The sequence below is a fragment of the Colossoma macropomum genome, unplaced genomic scaffold (genome assembly GCF_904425465.1).
Source record: "Colossoma macropomum unplaced genomic scaffold, Colossoma_macropomum, whole genome shotgun sequence".
NCBI classification, from domain to species: Eukaryota; Metazoa; Chordata; class Actinopteri; order Characiformes; family Serrasalmidae; genus Colossoma; species Colossoma macropomum.
Window position 1 is genome coordinate 12,817,049 of NW_023494805.1, and position 19,790 is coordinate 12,836,838.

At 38.5% G+C, this 19,790-nt stretch overlaps 1 protein-coding gene across 3 annotated transcripts in view; it reads right to left on the reverse strand.

Annotated features, from left to right (window-relative positions):
• Positions 1 to 1,571: 1,571 nt before the first annotated feature.
• The window catches only part of mllt3 (MLLT3 super elongation complex subunit), a 66,157-nt gene continuing 47,938 nt past the window's right edge, over positions 1,572 to 19,790 (reverse strand). For 2 of the 3 annotated variants that reach the window (XM_036596104.1, XM_036596102.1), the window contains exons 8-13: positions 8,534 to 8,606; positions 8,154 to 8,292; positions 7,855 to 7,954; positions 7,216 to 7,284; positions 6,122 to 6,193; positions 1,572 to 3,203 (exon numbers count right to left, since the gene is read on the reverse strand). In XM_036596104.1, coding sequence (XP_036451997.1) covers positions 3,072 to 3,203; positions 6,122 to 6,193; positions 7,216 to 7,284; positions 7,855 to 7,954; positions 8,154 to 8,292; positions 8,534 to 8,606 — 585 coding nt within the window. In that variant the 3' untranslated portion in view covers positions 1,572 to 3,071. The remainder of the gene's footprint in view (positions 3,204 to 6,121; positions 6,194 to 7,215; positions 7,285 to 7,854; positions 7,955 to 8,153; positions 8,293 to 8,533; positions 8,607 to 19,790) is intronic. The other variant, XM_036596103.1, reaches the window with a different exon arrangement.

The window sequence follows — 19,790 nt, forward strand, 5'->3', positions numbered from 1 at the left end:
TGTCAGTAAGTGCACAAGTGAAATTACTAGTCGGGATTATTGGCTGCAGGTTCAATATCAGACCAATCAGACCCTTTAAATGACCAAACTTGGGTCATTAAACTTGCACCAGGGTTTTGAAGTGGTTACATTTTCCCATTTTTCTGCCAAATAATGTATTAGCCATATCCTAGTGGATAAACAGAAGTGGGAGGAAAATAAATAATGTGGAAGTTCAACACTCCAAGCTGGTATCAACTCCTCTTTAATAGCAGAACCGCGTCATCAAAGTTTGAAAGCAACAACTCTATAACTCTAATTTACTGCTGGACAGAAAAGCCTCCTTATCATCACAGCTTTGTGTTTTTCTTTTGTAGTGATCCTTTGTTTGTAAGCTTAAGATAAAACCTTCAAGTTTTACAAGATCCTTCAGGTCTGTGCAGCATTTTTTTCTCCCAACTAATAGGAACTGCGGCCATATCGTCCTAGCCTGACCTCGCAGGACCACTTCCGACTCAGATGGAGATCTTCAAGAAACACTGTACTAACTTTCATAATCCTTAACCCCGAGGATTCGCTTTAACAAAGACAGATTGTATCTCTTTCTGCAAAAAAGGCTACAGATGAGAGAGATCCTTAAGAAAATGGAGAGAATTGTGGAGAATCTCAACTCCATCGTTAAGACCACCCACTTTGACAAACATAAAAACCACATGTGCTGCACTCTCCTGTCCTCTGATGGAGAGTGGGTTCAGCACTATGACCCCCAAGCTGCCTAATGTATTAATAAACTGCCTTCATGAACTTTTCCCCTTCAGAGTTTCCTTTATATCCACTCTTGGCCTTAAAACAAGCCCCTCTCACCACCCCCAGGTTAAAACCTTTTTAAATGAGACAATGAGTGATCCTTTACAGTAGGGCTACATTGCTAATGCACGTCCACTGCACACAGTCCACCAAATGTTTATAACTGTTTAAACAGGAGTACAGTATGAAGAGGCATGGGAGTATAAACACTATAGGCCAAACTCAATGAAGACTCAGATATTGGTTGTGACTTGAACTAAAAAAAAACTTCCTTATGAGTCAGACATTTTCTTTCTTTAAGTCAAATTCCTGATGAAATACAGCTGTCTGTGTTCAGGCTTGCATGGTTCTTGAAGGCAATTTAATATTCATCTAATAATTCATGTTGAAAATGGTAAGTCACAACATGCTTTTCTGTGTACATCGTCAGTACTTCTAGAATACTGAACTGCAACAATGTTGCAATAGTGAGTTATATTTGCGCCCTCTTGTGGACAATTTACTGCCTGCAAAACATGAGTGAGTTAGTTACAAGCCAGGTCCACAAGGATTTTTATATCTTAAGACTTAAACTGCCAATTAGAAAGAGAGTCTGTAAGCAACAACAACCTCAAGGTGCATTTTGTCTATGGTAACTTGTTGGCAAACATCTATCATTAAAATGTTTTTCGAGCAGCACAACTGTGATGTATTTAAGCCATATTGGCCACAAGCTATGTTACCTGCAATTACGTTTACTCTACTCAATGCACTTTCCGGTCAGTAATCGCACACTGACAAAGACACTGTTTGGATTTTGTATTAGGATCAAGAATGTTCAGCTGGAAGCAGGTCAGTACCTTCCAAGAAAGGAAAGAATCAAGTTTTACCACATATAAAGTTTATACACACATATAAACATTATATCATGATAACTAAACTAAAAGGTTCTTTGGGTTGAGAAACTGAACGAGACAGGAGAAAGTATACAAGGTTTGATTTCATTCTGCAAAAAACAAACAAAATACAAAAAATGCAGATTTATGAAAAATTCGTACACATCTTTACACACAGTGCCAATAATTCAGTCCCTCCAACCTTCCACATCAGGTCTCCAAAATGATCTGTAGTCCTTACAGATTGATTCATTTGATTCAAAATTACCTCTTTAAAGATACTGGTCTTGCCTTAAGGCATAACTCAACCATCGGGCCTACAGCTCAACTGCACAATCCGCCCATATTGGCCTCTATTAATTCAATATCAATTAATCAAGTTTCTTATAAAAGAACAGTCTCAAGGACCTGCAGAGTAAACTTTGATTTCCTCAGTTTAACAAGTACAACAGAGTTTTTTCCCCCAAAACTAAACCTAAAAGAAGACACGTAACCAGTTCCCACTGGTTTAGAGACAGCCAACAAAGAACCATGGAAACAGTGGTCCCTGTAAAATAAATAACATCAACAGATTCAAAAATACGGTATTCTACTGAGACAGATTCCTGTTGTATGAGTGTATTTGGCCTCAGTTAGCTCAGTCCTGCCCAGTCCAAAAGGTGTCATTCCTCAATTTTTCCAATGTTCGATTGGAACAGATTACTTCAGACGCTGTTGATGTGCAATAATTTAAGGGGTATCTGATCCTCACCATGAACGTTTGCTCAGGACATTGCCTTTCTTGGAAACAGCAGTAAGATCAAGTAGGGAGTTTTCTTCAGAAACTGCTAATTTTACAGTGCCGTTCAAATTGTCCAAAATGTAGTCTTGGAGATACGTGAAAGAAAACAGCTTTTTCTATCACACAATGGATCTGAAACTGGTGAGCGAATCTTAAAATGCTCCATCGCCTTAAAGCGCCAATGAGATGACTGTTCCCAAGTGCTTGCACAAGTTTAATATCATTTGCTCTTACACACACACACACTTGAAACTCATACTCAATAAATAGACAACGGTGTAAGGCAGTGTTGAAACATGCATTCGTCACAAAGAACAGAACAAAACATTCATACATAGTAACAATATGCACATTCTTTTTTTTTTTGGAGCATGAAATTGATGTTCCCCTTTTTTTGGCAATGTTGGATTTTCCAAGGCTTTTCAGGTGACGTCCTGATGGACAGGAAGAATTCTCCATGCTGATGTATCGTGTCCGTTTCTGAGGCACATGGAGAGATAAACATAAAGGTGCTCCAGGACCTCTAGATGAAGCTGAGCCAAAGCATTGCCACGCAATTTGATTGATTCAAGAGACAAAATGGAGGACGTCTGGTGTTCCTGCTCACGGCAGCCTGCTGCACAGGTTCCTCAAGACGTTCCAGAGGTTTCCAGGTAGCTCTGCAGCTTTCGTACTGTAGTTTTGTCCAAGGAGCAAAGGTCAAAGTCAAATGTTGTGTTTGTGATGTGAAAATGTCCAGTTTCTTCAATGAGGTTTACAATCTATAAGAGAAATGGAAGACAAATCATTACTAGGGGTCCATTGGGGCTGGTAAATTGTCCTTTATCGTCATTAAGATAAATTATTTTATGATATGCTTTTCTGAGTAGATCTTGTACATTATCAGTGTTCACACAGACGTGGGAACAAGTCACTGAGTTCTCTCAAGTCTTGACACTCAAGTCCCAAGTCAGTACAGTCATGTCTTGGGTGAAGTCCCGAATCAAAACAAGCAAGTCTCGAGTCCCGAGAAAAATGACGGTAATGGTAATATTGCTTATTGATTGACAGCATGTAAGTATATGGTAGTATATTAAATTATTATCTTTAACATTTTTTATTTATTACACTCCCAAAATTACTAAATCCATGGTGGTACGATTAACTGAGTATATCGTCTGACTGTTGTACTGTCACTTTAAGAATGGCCTAGCAGAATCTACACAGGTGAGGATAATTTGTTTGGGTCTTCAAAAAAAAAACAAAAAACAAAGAAAAAAAGAAAAAGTAGTAGGTTGACAGATGAGCACAAATGATGGCTGAAATATTTGTTCAGTTTGTGTCTGGCCTTCTGTATTCTATGTACATATACATATATATATATATACACACACATATATATATATATATATATATATATATATATAATATATATATATATATATATATATATATTATATATATATATATATATATATGTGTGTATTTGCTAAATTTACGAAGTGTGCAGGCAATAATTTTTTCTATTTCATACTGATTCAGATTTTTCTGCTTTACACACCTGCAGTAACCTATTTTGTATTTATATGTTTTTTTTTCTCCCAAGTTCAGTAGCATTCAATTCCACCCAGTAGGTAGGATCCCCTTAATCACAAGATGCTACCAGTGCTAGGAGGGTGAAAGCTAGCACAGGCTTCCCCCGAGACCCGTCAAGCGCCACCACATCTTTTCAAACTGCTGCTAATGAACCCTCATTGGACAGCAGACCACGCTCAAAGGAAATTGCCAACCACCAGAACTGTTACGTCAGCTAACAGACGCCTGTGCTGACTAGCATCGCGCTGACTGATGGGAGGGTGAGGGGGGCATGCTACCCACCCAGAGAGCGAGGCCAATTGTGCTCTCTTGGACTCCTGGCCACAGATGGCTGTAGCATCACCAGGGATCAAACTCGTCATCTCCTGATCATAAGGCCAAAGCTTAGACTGTCACGCCACTCGCGAGCCCCCTACTTTATATGGTTTTTTGGAACGCAACAGTAATCTTTGTTTTTTCCTTTGAAAAAAATAATAAAAAAAAAAAATGATTCTGATAGTGAGCCACTGCATCTCTGTACAGCTCTACACACTTGGTGGAGAATGCTAACTGGCAATTCTGATATCAACTAACAGATGCCCACATTAGCTAGTATTGCGCTGACTCTGAGAGCGAGGCCAAATTTGCTCTCAGATGGCTGTGACAGTAGTTCTGAAAATGCAGTGCATTATGTCTGTTCCAAAGTTATAAAACCTCAGAAAAACGAGATATCATGATACATATTGTGCATCGTGAAAACATCCTCCGGTATCGTGATGTTATATTTCTGCCACATTGTTCAGCCACAGGTCTCCGAGTACAAGAGAGGACTGGACATTCATCATTATCATCTGTCCCTGAGGAAATCTATTCCTCAAGCACATGAGATTTTTCCTATAACATCTAATTGAAAACAAGTTTAAGTGAAGAATCTCTGAATGGATGGCTGTTGTAATGTTTTCCTTATTTGTCTTATTTTCTTAACAATCTCCATTGAGAGCCAGGAGCCCCTCCACATGGTGCCGTGTATCCGACTGTAACGGGAGAGATGCTTTTCTAAACCGGCTCCTTATTGGTTCCAGCTCTCTCAAGTTCGGAGGGGATCGCAATGGCGATTAAAGGAAGGAGGGTGGGTGGGTGAGGGTGGGGGACTCCACAGCGTCTGCACAGATGAAACCGTGCAGTAATGGGACCCAAACCTGATCCCTTTCACACTACAAAGCCAGACCCCCATATGGAAAGAATTTCTTCTCTTTCTGCTGAACCGGGGCCAGAAACACAGAGACTCAGGGGCCTGTTATGACACTGGAGATAGAACTCAGCTGCTCAGAGACTCTCCTGCTATCTGGGTGGAGGACAGAGGATGTTTCATTGTTTAAGGGGCCATGAGGGAAAACAAAAGGCTACTTTTTACCATTAATGGCCACCCAAAATGTAATAACTGTCCATCCTCAAGTGCTCTTTTAGTGCCCATTAAGTTTATTTTCATGCAATCCACACCAAACAATCCTGACAGGAAACTAGCTGCGTAAAACGACAATGACAAAGGCAATTTCCCAATTTTTGGTTCTTCAAGTGGGGCGAAACAAAAGTTAATCACTGCCAGGTTTAATGGCAGAGGATGTGGAGTACTTAGCTGGACTCAAAAGGATTAGCTTGATTGTGCCGTGTGTTTGCACTGTCTCAACCTTGTTTGGAAGTCTCCCAAACGTATTCCGTGTCTTTTCATTAGGAATGCAAAGCAAAGCCCTGGAAAAAGAAGTATCGTTCTCCATTCTGTCAAAACAAATAGGCCTCAAAGTACATAATCAAAAGAATTATGACCGCAAAGCATTTACTGGGCCAGCACGTGGGGGGTGGGGAGGAGGTGGTGTCTGTTTCTGGTAGGATTTATCACAGGCAGATACTCACTGACATGGTAATGTAGTGAATAACAGGTAAAGTGCTCCATGATCTCAGCCTTCTTTGCAGAGTTTCATATAGTTGGTATCAGCTTCCAAGTGTTCTCTTACTGCACTCTAGCATATGTACTCATGAAACAAACCTCTTTCAGTGCTCTCTCATTACACATGCCCAGCAAACTGCTTACTCTCTTTATGGACTCAACATCTCGCACCCAATTTACCTGCTGTAATATGTGCCTCTCTCTCAGTGCCATTAGTCTTCTGTGGAGCTCCACCAGCTCATCCAAGTATGCCTGAAATAACATGTACAAGAATGTCAGTAAGTAGAACTGGGTGGATGCAGTCTAGTCCTGTTATACTTGTTAAAGGAAAATTTTGGTGAAAAAATGTAAGCAATTTTTTAACTTAATCAGCCAGTATGTGAAAGTTGCTCCTTAGCATTGAAACAAGGCTATTAAAGTACTGAAATATATATCCATTAGTACTGTGCAAACTGTACGCCTAAATTCAACGACAGTTACAGAGTTATTAACTGCAGCAGATAGTTTTGTGTCCTAATGTGACCCCCCCACACACAAATCTGATATATTTAAATCAAATCTGAGCCACTTTCATAGGTGGTCCTAAAGCAGGTATATATCTCATGCTGTCTCAATGAGAATATTCAGACTGGCAGTTGTGTTTTTTCACTGTGCATGTACATTCAGTGTTAACATGTTATCAGCACCTAACTTAAAGTTAGTGCCAGTAAACACTACAAAACCAATGCATCCGACCCTTTTTCACCTTTGTCTTGATCTGATAATGACCAGCTGAGGTCTGTTCAAGTCTTTGCAACAACAGCTTGTTTTACTAGTTTGTTCATTTGTTATTCATGATGCACACGCTTTATTCGTGTGGCATTACTGAGTTCGATGTGCACATGAGGGTCAATTCAGGGCACAGGTTTGTTTAAGTGACATACACAAGTCATCTATCCAATGCAAATGTGAGTTATGCAGTAAGAAATAACTTTTAAAAAAGGGTCTGAGCAAAAAGGCTTGTAATGTGAACACAGCCAGTGGTTTCTGACACTATGATATACTGGTATCTACAACTGACAAAATACAGGCTTCATGATGGCTGCAATGACTGTTATACACTGTATATTCATCCATTTTAGTGAAGTTTCAGTTTATAAACACATGTAGGGTAGGGGGAAAACTGTAAAATTAAAATTTTCACCAAATCGTTCCTTTGAATGTGTGATATTTTAAGCACACTAGAATCCTTGCACAGAGTCTGGACAGCACATTTGCTACTCTTTGATGCTTACCTTATCACAATCAATATTCTTGTTTTTGTCCACTTTTGTCTGCTTCATGGGACTCTTCACTTCTAGAATCTGTAAGGCAGCAGGATATTTCCATTTGTAACATCAGAATGAACTTCATGTAAGGTCACTGCATTGAAACTGGGAGAGAGGAATATTTATACAGTGCCATGACAAGTTTATATTTCTCAGTAACACAGGAACTGATTAGAAGAGTAAACTTTCAAGGTGACTGAGATTTATTTTACACATCATAAGCATAGTGTAAGCACTAAAACTGATTAGCTCCCATGTGGCAGTGGCACACACAGTAAAATATTGCTTCTATTTTTCAACATGGAAATTGAGGAAAACAGGAAAGACATGGAGAGATTATACAACAGAGGAAACACATTTTTCACTGACAATGTGATCCTGATCGGAAAATGTGCCTCAGACATTTCCTTGCAAATAACAAACTCTTACTTACGACAAGCACCACTGTCTTAAATAACTTGTATTTGTGCAAGTAAATATCGGATTTATTCATAAGAAAACAGCATTTTCCTCTTTCATCCATCCCCCCTTTCTTTGATTCAATTTCAGTAGATTTGTTTAGAATTTATTTTAGCATATTTAGCATGGAAAACAGTTTAGTCTTACCTGGTTATTGCTGGCCTTCAGGAGTGGCGGAGGCTCGCTGTGTGGGAGGGGAGAGGAGGCGGAGCTATTCTCACTGTCACTGCCGTCACTCAAACTCACCCTGTAACCAGTCACACATTCACCATCACAATGCAACTACAACATGCAGTCTTTTGCTATTCTAAAGACATTTATTCAGCATTCTGAACAGAACTTAACACGCAGATAATGAGTCTTTTTATTTATATTTATTATTATATATTTATTACGCAAAAAAACCTGCTCGACTAAAATGATGAGTACTGTGGACAGACAGTCACCTGCGATGGCGATGTGTCATGTGCGTGTGTAACGGTCGCTCCAGATCAGAGTCCATATCATTTTCGTCATCCTCCTCTGACTCTTCTTCATTGTCATCTGAGTGCAAATCTTGAATTATCGTCTGTAAAGGACCCAGCACTGGACATGCACAACACAGAAAACACTAAATACCTCACAGACTGAGTTTTAATTCAAGACACTATATGTGCCGAAAGTAGAAAGGTTTGTAATTTGTACTGAGTAGTAAAATAATGAAAACAGAAATAAATAACAATAATGCATTTCATTTTTCTTCAGCACACTGTCCTAATGTAGGGCTGATGTCACACCCAGAAGTACACTCTTGATGTGCTAAAGCTTGCCAAAAGCAGCTGGTTACCTTGGCGTTTGTGTGCAGGTCCGAAGCCTGAACTTGAACTGGAGCTCGAGCTGGCTGGACTGGGCTGTTCTGACTGTGAAAACAGAAACAAAATTAATATATATGGTATAGTTCAAAATCCGTATGAGAGGAATCCATTCATATTCACATTTAAAAATGTTTAAAGGACAGCTTCACTCTAAAGCGTTTCATAGGGTGAGTTTCTTCTCTTTAGATTGGCTGACTCTGCTGCTACCACAACAACAACAATTAGGAACTCTAGTGATTTCAATGATTTCATTAAATGTTATGTCCATTGCTAGAGTGTCAATTACAACCAGAAATAAAAAATCATTGATTCTGATGATTTAATGGGGCTGCCTTCACAAAATGATCAACCAGTCTCTCACAGGAGATACAATAAAGAACTCCTGCAGTAATATATCAGGATTGGGAATGTGCATTCCAGCTGATTTTGATATTCGAGTGTGCACAAGAGTAGGAACGGATATCCGGTTAACCGTGAAGAAGAAAAAAAAACAAACAAACAAGAAAACAGGAAAAAAAAAGTGCTAGAGACTTACTCTTTCAGGTGTTGGCGCTAGTGTTTTTTAAATAATTAAATAAATAAATGAATAAATAAATAAACAAAATAGCACAAAAAGCAACATGCAAGGAGGAGAAAATGTGTTTTATTATTCAAAAAAGCAGAGTTCTTTTCTTCTTAGCGGACATGTTAAGTTTGTCAGAGAAACATATTTCCACTGTATCTGGATCTACCCAACATCCGCTGGTGTAGTTACCCTAGTTAGCAACAAAGCAGTGCTCAGTCTCATCCTTAGCAATGTGCTCACATATATGCACTCATTTCTGAGTGGAACAGTGTAACACACATACTTACAAATACGAGCAAAACTATATCATTTTACAGTCTTATTAAAACATCAGTGTTATTAAATTGAGTTGTTAGTTTGTACATTTTCTCAGTCTTACTGTGCTGAAATGGAACAAGCACTCAAACGGTTAACCGAGTACTTGAATATCCATGCAGGTCCCTAATCAGAGCAACAGTTGAATAGTGAATCAGTGTTAACAGATACACATTTACCACATCTTGATCCTTTACAACTGTGCTACAGCTTTTCCCTGCCAAACCACTCATTTCAAATTAGTATGTCTGAAGTATCTGCTTAATTTGAAAGGACATTAGTGGTGGTTAAGGCTCTAACCGATGTGAACATTGAGGTTGATACAGCGATCTTAAGGAGCTAAAAAAATTCTATAACCGATAATGTTTTTAAATCATTTTAGGTTTAAATTTTAGATTTTAATATTATACTCCAATAGTTTGCCACTACTGTAGATGGAACTGATCCAATATCAGCTATCAGTATCAGGTTGAAATCAGCAGACAATGAAACAAATAGATGGATTGGAAATCTAAGAGAAAACATCAAGAAAGGGAATTCCCATCTTGTAACAAATCTATCCTGAAATAGCACACTCACATGTGGTGTTGTTAGAGTATTTCTTCCTGTGGGCTAGTAGGGTGAAAAGTTTGAGCTTTTAGTTGACCAAAATCTGTAATTGTTAGGATGTTATTTGTGATATTTACCAGTCTTTGATATCAGCCAATATTATCTATTAATTGAAATATGGGTCAGGCTCCAGTGGTGGTTCCTCAAAATGTGCGGATCAGGATCTTCCTGGCGACGTTTTTCAGTATAGTTTCAAGTACAGTTTTAGGTTATTTGATATATAAACACAAGAGGGATTAGTAGTAAAGCATTTAATGTCCAGTGTTTATCATTTATATGTATTCAAAAAAATATAGCTGCAAAATCTTCACACTGCACAGAGAAAAATGCATGAAAAAAAGCATCCCCTCCAAAAAAAACATTTGCCACATTACTGTTATTTCAGACTGGATAACTGGCTTTATGGCCTAATAATCATAATGATTTATGCACATATGTAGCTCAGTTTATGTACTGTTGCTAACATTGTGTCACACCTAAATCTTTCGTCTTTCAGTCTCCATGACACTCCATCAGGTTTAGTAGTAGAGGTTTAACAGCAATGGCGATAAAGGCTCAGTGCTGCTTGGTAGTCAAACCAGAGCTATTAGCTTCACTTTTCTCTCCACACTTGAGCTTTTGATGGGTTCTGGTGTCACTTCTCCACTGTAAATCAACAGCCTCCCCTAAAGCCTTTTTAATGAAGGCTGATTTATGAGAACACTGCTGCACAGGCAGTCCCACACATGCACTTCCCTCATTTGTCCATTCAAAAAAAGAATGACATTCACACACAAACAGCAGATGAAGACATATTCAGACAGCAACATCAAACATTCAGACAATAACACAAACAGCCAACTATCATTTTTCACAGCACACCACAAACTTCAGGAGTTCTGTCCTATTAAGAAGATCCACAGCACAGCACGCAATAAATGTAAATCCAGGGAAAAGCATAGTGACACTCATTCAGCTCGGAACTTCATCATTCCTAGATGAGATTTACTAGCAGCCTCTTCCAAGTGCTCTGCATGCAGATAAATTCTTGAAGACACCAAAATTTATGAAGCTCCTCTGACCTTCCCAGGCCATGTCTCACTGGAGCACGAGGCCACTCGGGACAACAGGCCTGTGGAAGTGTATCAGACCAGATTTAAACAGCCCCATTAGAGTCAGCATATCTGCCCTCTGCTACGCAACAGAATGCCTTACATGTAAAAAGCAAATTAATTACATTTTCACTGCATGCTAACAGTACTCTGTGACATTTTCAGGGCAATAAGATCGAAACTGACATGTTATGGTGAAAGGTTGGCCACACTCAGCTTTTCAAAACTATGTTTCTAATATGCTAAGCTACTGCAAACTGTTAAAGAACGCTCATTTATTAAATACTAGCGCAAAAAAAATCCCTTGACAGCATTAACTGCTACACACACATGTTCATATAAACACACAATGCAGCAGTTATAGAGTTTGTGAAAAGCAAAGACTTATTGTCACAAATATTTAATAAGGGATGTGAATTTTGGCAAATATCTTTGACCGGTAACACATCTTGCAACCTATCATTACCTGTGTATAAATGCTAAACAGAAACTTCCAGGTCTAAAAGCTGACTGGCTAAACTATGTTCTAAGCAGGACTGTGCACTGTGACTAATTTTGATATTCGAGTACTTGCAAAAGTTAATGAACAGATATGCAGTTCACCACAGAGAGGAACAGCAAAACAAACAAACAAAATATTAATATAGCACTAGAATTAGAGGCTGTATCTGTCTTCTCAATCATAGCCTTAACATCCTATGCAATGCATTCACATTCAGGCAGGAGTGTTTTGGAGAGGAACAGCTTCATTCATTCATACACACACACACACACACACACACACACACACACACACACACACATATGCAATAAAAATCAACTTTTAAAACAAACGCAGTGTTTCACTTAACTGTTAACTGTTTTGACTGCATCATTTTTTAGTCTTCCTGTGATCAGACGGAATGAACAGTGATACCTGAATAGTGATTTCAACATTTGAATACTGCCCAATGAATGGTTGTGCCCTTGAGTACCCAAGCACAGCCCTAGCTCCAAGCCATTATATGCATATATTTTGAGTGTATACATCCTCATGTACATGAATCAAACAGCCTGAAAATGCATTAAATATACCTTGCATAAGAACTTGGTTTGGTTAAACTGAGAGGCTGACAACTATAATATTTTCATGATTATATAAAGAAAACCAAGCAAGTCGATGAAATGACTGGAATCTATAATGACAGTTTCCTAAACGTTCCATATTCCAAAGATCGAAGGTTATATTTACCACTGGTTACTACTTTAAGTAGTATCAGTAAATAATTATTTATTTGTTGGTTAATGGTTAATTTGTTTATTATTTACATCTCTAATTTCAACATGAAAATAAACCTTGTTAGAAAACTTATTTCCAATAAAACACAGTCTTTGCAAAGCTAGGTGATCATAAAGTCTTAACCAAAAGTGCTGCCATCTCCAAGCTTCTAATGTTGATAACAGTGAGCTGCAGCTTGTGTTTCACATATGTTAGCAGGATGTGGATAAGTTAGCTTAGGTGAGCTGTGTGCGAGATGTTATACTGTTCCGTGTGTTGAAGCGCAGCAGTCAATCCAATGTGGTTAAAATTAAAGCGCCTGCCACTGAAGGGGGGAAATGTGACAGTTTTACTGGGCAGGCTCCAACGGGCTACGGTATTTACAACACCTTCACGCACGTTTTGGTCATCAGTGCTTTCTGTAACTTGCTGCTGCTGCTTGATGCCATCAACAGCAGAACAACAGTCAAGGACTTACAAAGAACACCAGTATTTACAGCAAACAGTAGCATTCAAAACAGAAGATGAGTAATTCATCCACAAAAGCACCTGCCAACTGAAATTATTTTAAGAACAGGGAGGACTACATTCCTTAAACCCAACCAGCACTGATTACATTTCTTTTTGCACAAGCACAGTTGGCATGGTGTAGAAATATGAAACCAGCCTGAAGAAAATGGCCCAAACCCCCAGATAAAACTCACTCCACAAGGTTTCTACTATGACCAGGCTTATTGTAACAAATCAACCAATTATTCAAACAGGAAAAAAAGGAAGAAGCCCCCCCACCTAGGAGTCTCTGCCACATTCGCAGCTCAAACTCTGCTCCTGGCCGTATTTGAAGGGTTTAGAGTTTCACATTAAGTCCACCCTGCATTTCTGTGGGGTTTGTAACCCTCTGCTGAAACTCCCCTCTCAGCGCCCTGCACCTTTTACAGCCACACCGAAAAACCAAAGACGCGAGTTTTGAAAGGGTGGAAAAGCACTGAGGACCATCACAATACTATTAACTTAATTCCTGTTGGAGAATGTCCCAACAGGAAATCTAAAGACGCCATTAAAGTTAATCTGAATTAATTTGTTTACATTCTTCTCTGATGAGCCCTCTGAAACTTAGCCGAGCCTGTCTGCAAAGAGCAGCAAACAGAACTTACTCGGCTCGACTGCAGAGGAGAACACTGCTGCTGTTTTACATGTGAGACAGCGAGAGGGAGAGAGTGCAAGAGAGCGAGCAGGACAGCTCAACTACTTCAGTAAAATAGAAACAAGTCTCCCAAAACAGGGATGCATGAAGATGTCAGAATAATATCTGTATCAGCATACCAAAAAAATCAGACAGATATTTAGATTTGGTGGATATTCTACACCAATATTTGATGATGTATTTATTGTATTCTGGAAGAGCAGAATGTTTAGGTGATGCTGGGAAATATCTGCATTTTATACATTTTACTGCATTTATAATCTTACAGAAATCTAATTATTTCTACAGTGTATGTGTTTTTTCTTTGTAATGCTAATCCAGGAGCATTCAGTTCAAAAATCTGAATTATTGTGGAGAAAATAAAACATGAACATTAAAATACAAACCTATCTCATAGCTAAAAAAGAATTTTCTCCACTTATCGAAATGTATTTTATGTAGTTTTAATCTCGGTGCTAAAAGAAATGTAATGTAATACAACATTTGCAACTTTTATAGCACCAGCGCTACAAGCTTAAAATATTTTGGTAGAGCCCTGCAAAATGGGCTAAACCATGCAACCATGAACAATTTCAAAACTAAAACTAACCTGATTATATTATTGAAAACTAACGATTTGAAATGATTTGACTGATATTTCAAACGGATATTTGATGAAGCACATGCTGTAATCTGGAAGAGCAGAATGTTTAGGTGACAATGGGCTACTGTGCTAACATACCTGAATTTTATTTATTTTACTAAATTTTTAAACCCTTTACAAAGTAATGTCACATTGTGATAAACCACATTGTATGGTATATAATGCTAATATACACAACTTCTTGGGGCAAACTATAAAAAGTTCTAACTAAAAACTATTTAGAGCACAGAAATTTTGAATCCATGACTTGAGCTGTCAAAGCTGGGTTGACCTGTTCTGGAATAACCCAGATATGTTTTAGCATGCTCCAACTCACAGCTCCACAGAACCAAATATCTTGCTTCAAATCTGCAAACTACAGTCAGATCAATAAGATCTTACCAGTCGTCCAAAACAAACTTCCAGTAAACTGCATCTTTGTTCGTGCTGGTAAACAAAGCTGCAAACAAAGCGCCAATCTAAATCTACTCACACTGAATAGGATAAAAAAAAATAGAAGAAATTGATAGCGACACTAGTGAGTGCAATAAGCAGGGGCTGGAAATAAATTTTCCTCGAGCAGGCAGGGTGGTAAAGACACTTAACTTTTACCGCTCGCAGAGTCAGAGCGAACCACAATGCACTTCTTTGAAGTTTCTTTACCTTCTTTCTCTGTTTTTTTTTTTTTCCACCCCTCCTACTTCTCTTTACACCTCTCTGCATTTTACAGCCTGTTTGTCTGTCTGGGAGTCTAGCTGACATCAAACGCATGCTCACAGTCTCGCGCTGTAAATCACACAGTCTTTCTCTGACTGAGGGTCTGACAACCCCCCAAAGTAGACACTTGTAAAAGCATGGACAAAAAGCCCCGCACCCCTCCACCAATAAAACTGATGTCATCACTCATGTGGAAAAGACTGGCAGATCTTTAAGCACCAACATCATCTGGACTGTCTTAGAGCTCTGACCTGGGTGGTGGAGATGAAAAGAACAGCAGAGTGAGGGAGAGCGAGGCAGAGCTGGAGCTGGTATGGCTCTGCCGAGCTGTCACCCACTCCTGAGTGATGGCCAAGCAGTGGCTGCACTGTAAAACGCTACATTACTTTTTTACAGCTAATGAAAAAGCAACTTCAATCAAAACAGACATGGCCTGCAGTCTCATGTGGACCGCCAAAACCAAAACGACGCACTAAAGCAGCAGAGCTCTAAACAGAACTAATCTATTAGCTGACTTATGTCACTTTAAAGGCTTACGCTAGCCTGTCCTTGGGCTGCTCTGGCACTGAAATTGTGTTATTTAGACAGGAGAGTCAGAGAGAGGATACAACTATGTGAGATATGTTGAGTCATACAACATACGAAATGTGCAGAAGTACAAAAAAATACAGGCTTGAATACTGCTGTTTTCAGCTATACAACTAGCTGTTATCTATAAAAATGTAATACAGCAGCAGAAATGTAAGCAAATCTATATAGAAATACCTAAAGGGGAATTTCACTGATTTTACCAAAATTTCTATTAAGATGTAAAAAGAGTCAGACCTCACAGTGGTGGTAATAAGAAACACGCTGCCTGATGCCTCAGAAATGATTTTTCAGTGATCTTTTGAGACAACAATTTGGCCTAAAACAACAAATGTTGTCCAAAGAATTTTATCTACTACTTTATCATTAAAAACTTTACATATAAAATCTCACAAAGCATGTGTAAGTTAATTGGTCATATTGGATAATAAATAAAATGTCTATGTTTGAGTTGTAGACATCATGGCCCCTGGTTCCTAAGAAATTAAGACAGTAAGTCTACAATGCACCATTTTACATCAAACTACTCTGACTGACTTTGTTTACATCCCAATGACAATTCTGAAACAAAAAAAAAAAAAAAAATCAGTTGAACTCCCTTTTAAAGGAAAGTGTGTGATGATTTAGACATGCAGTCTGGGCAGTGCTAAATGGTGGGGCATACGCTTCAATTACTTGTTAGAGCCAGCAGCATTGTAGCTGCAAAACAAAAGAAGCAAACTAGACTTTCCAGACTTCAGAATCTCCAGATCAACTAGATTTAGGGTTAGGGAAACACTCCATACATGTAACTTTTTGTCAAACTAGTGCTTTAAGCGAGTCTGGACACCAGCAGACACATGACTGTTCCCTTAGACCCCGTTTACACCTGGACACTTCATGCCACTAGTACCTGGGTTGGATACTGATAAGATTTCAGCCACATGCATTTACACTTGATAGTCAAATGTGTGTCTGGTTAGTCGGACTGAAAGCCGATTGCCGCGTGGGATGAAATATGCAAATCTACTTGTTACACGCAAACCAATAACCAACTGTTTATTGGTTCAGTCTCTTCGTCTGCTGTTTGTTTTGCACAGCAGTTTCTGTCCACATTGCTGTTAAGCATTTCATTTCGTCGACCACAATTATCTTCCTCAGACACGGCTCACTTCAACAGTGCTTTACTGACTGACAGGACTGTTAGATGTCAATTGGTAATTTTCAGAAAATGAAAAACAGCAGAAACTCAGTCTTAAAGAATATAAATATTAAACAAGTCATTAATAAATAACCTTAACACAAGCCATTAATAAGTAACCTTACAAGTTAACCAAGAAACTTAAACCAAAATAGTTATCATCAACGCTCACAATGTTGAATTCTCAAACAAACTGTCCTTGCACTGGCACTGACAATAGCCTATGTTTTATTGCTCTAAACGGTATATACGGTCATCCATGGCTTGATATCTTCTTCCACTAAAACTGTTTTTATGACCAACTTCACAACCAACAGTTTAAAACCCACATGAAGGTAGCTGACTTCACACTAGCTGACAAGAGGCAAGCTGGAGAGACAGTGAACAAAAGGCGGCAAAAGCTTCAATAGCCAGAGACTAGCAAAACCATCCAGCTGGGCTGAGGCTTTACGACCCCTTGCCTCAGCCAGGCCGTCATAAATCTCCAACTGCTCTAAAACTGACGACCAGGCTGGTGTAGGTCCTTTGTCCCGTTCACTTCCCAGCCACCAAAGAGCTCCTCTGTAGGGATGTCATAAACAGATTTAGGGCTAGGGTTAACCTCCGCACCCCCAAAAATCAACCTCCAATTATCATTCATCTGTGGGCCTGACAGAACTGTGTTGTTATGAGACACCAGCGGTGCTCAACCTGGCCAACGACTGAGGTGCTTAACACAGAGTAAATTTAAGTGCAGGTTATGAAAAGTTAAGTGCAGGTTTGGGGTATGTGGAGAAACAAAATACGAATGCTATAGGGTTACATCTACAGGCCACAAGTTAGATAACAACACTATTACACAAAAATAAACATGAACATTTTATTTTTTCCCCCCAATAGATGATGGACAGTAAAATGTATACATTAACCTAGAACAAAAGAGGCTGACTAAATGTTGTCAGCAACACAGCACAACTGCTTTTTAATTGGATTAGTGATGATCCTGCACACGTTTATTACAATATTAAAAATATCTACCTGATTCTCACATTCTGATGCTTCTGAAGGTGAAATGAATTAAGAGTTAGAGATGTTACAATACAAAGTGTCTTACTGTATTGCAGCATACTGTATATTGTTGCATCGTGACTAGCATATCAGCTTGTGGCTAGTGTGTTCACTTTGGCACAACTAAGTGTGACTAAACTTATATTGGGACTGTTTACTTTCAAAATGTATACGTTTATAAATGTTAAATGCTCTAACACCTGAAAAAAGAAACGTAATAGGCAAATTTTCAGCCACTCTATTTTAGCAGTTCTGAAAAACATACAGAATCAATACACAGCTGTATTCATCTAATCTAATTCTGAAATTCCTGTACTGTTTAGTAAGAGTGTGTAAAATATTTTAAACTGAAGCACTTCACTTAAGAAGAACATCTAAAAGTAAGGCTGAAACTACTCAACTACTACTAAACTACCCCACAGGAGGAAATAAACAACTAAATACACAGGTAACGTCACAGCTGTTAGTGTGCGCCATTTCAGGATACATTTGTGACAGGATTGCATCAAATACATTTTTTCCCTACAATATCAGATCCAGCATTTTCTTCTATTGGCTTTTGCAATATTTGTTTATAACAGTGCCTTATAATGACTAGTTTTTAAATCGTTCACAAACTCTGGTAACAGTTTACTTGGACCCTGCTATATAATGACATAAACCATGTCATAACCATGTCATGGAAGATGTCATATGCCATCGTGACAACCCACCAGTATTATAACAGAGTTAGGTTACCATTACTAGTAATTGACCAGTAAATGTTTAGTAAATATGTCATCACAGCAAAAATTAGCATGTAACCTCAGCTGTCATGACAAACATTATGACATCCGTCATGACAATTACAGGTGACATGGTAATGGTAACATGACACTTTTGTTACTGAACAAAATCTTGTCTTGAGTTAAGACATGACATGTTCATGGAATTGGTATGTAGCAGAGCTCAAGTAAAGTGTTAGAGCTTATGAACAACTAAAAAAAAATTATATATAGTCATTATAAGACATTTTTATCAAGAAAGGTCATCTGCATTTGCATCAGGCCGACCTCAAAAGAAATTGCTGGATCTAATATCACAGAAAAAAAAATAATTCAATGCATTCCTGTAACAAATCTATCATGGAATATCACGCACTCACACCGTGTGTTGTGACGTTAGACTGTGTATTTCTTCCTGTAGGGCAGTAAAATGAGTAGTTTCAGCATGACAGCCTACATTTAGATTTCATCTTAAGTAAAGTGCTTAAATATTTTAAAGCTTAGTAGCTCTTTAAGAAAAAATATCAAATCATATTGGCACTGAAAGAAAAACTGCTATTGTGCCATCTCTAGTAAGGACATCACTGCAAACCAACAAAATATTTTCTAACTTCACTTTTGAGTTTTAAAATATATCTAAAAGTATTAGGGAGAAAATTAACCCTTGCGTTCCTAATTTAAGTGTACTTTTAATTTTCAGTGTGACAACCTAACATTTTCAAACGCCGTTGTGTTTTCAGTGTAGGGCGAGATGTTTGAGAACAAGAAACCTGCACTTTTATTTCCCTTAAACCAGCCACTGAAAAGTGAACACTTCCCTAATGCAGTCAAACTGGCCAGAGGTTGTAATATTTTTGATCTATATCCAACTCTAGTTCTTACAATTCATTTCCTCCCTGCTAGTCATTTACGAGCAATTACTGGGATCAATTAAATCCAACTGTGGTCAAAGTTTGACATTCTGACCACAGAGGAACTAGGAACAAACACGTCATTTCCTTTCATTATTAGACCTCATAGCTCTCAGGCACACAGAGTGGTTTGCTATTGCTGCTCGCGTATGAATGGAGCCGGGCTAGCAGACATGGTGACTTGCGGAGGAAAACACCTGGCATTTGTCAGTTGTCATAAACGCAGACGTGTTCTTCCTTCCTTTCACTTGTTTTTAAGCAGAGGGATTAAAGAAACTTAAGATATTCATTGCATCCTTTCTCCATTCTCCTTAGGTGCCATAAAGCCATATATCTCATCTCGCCACTTGCTTTTAAG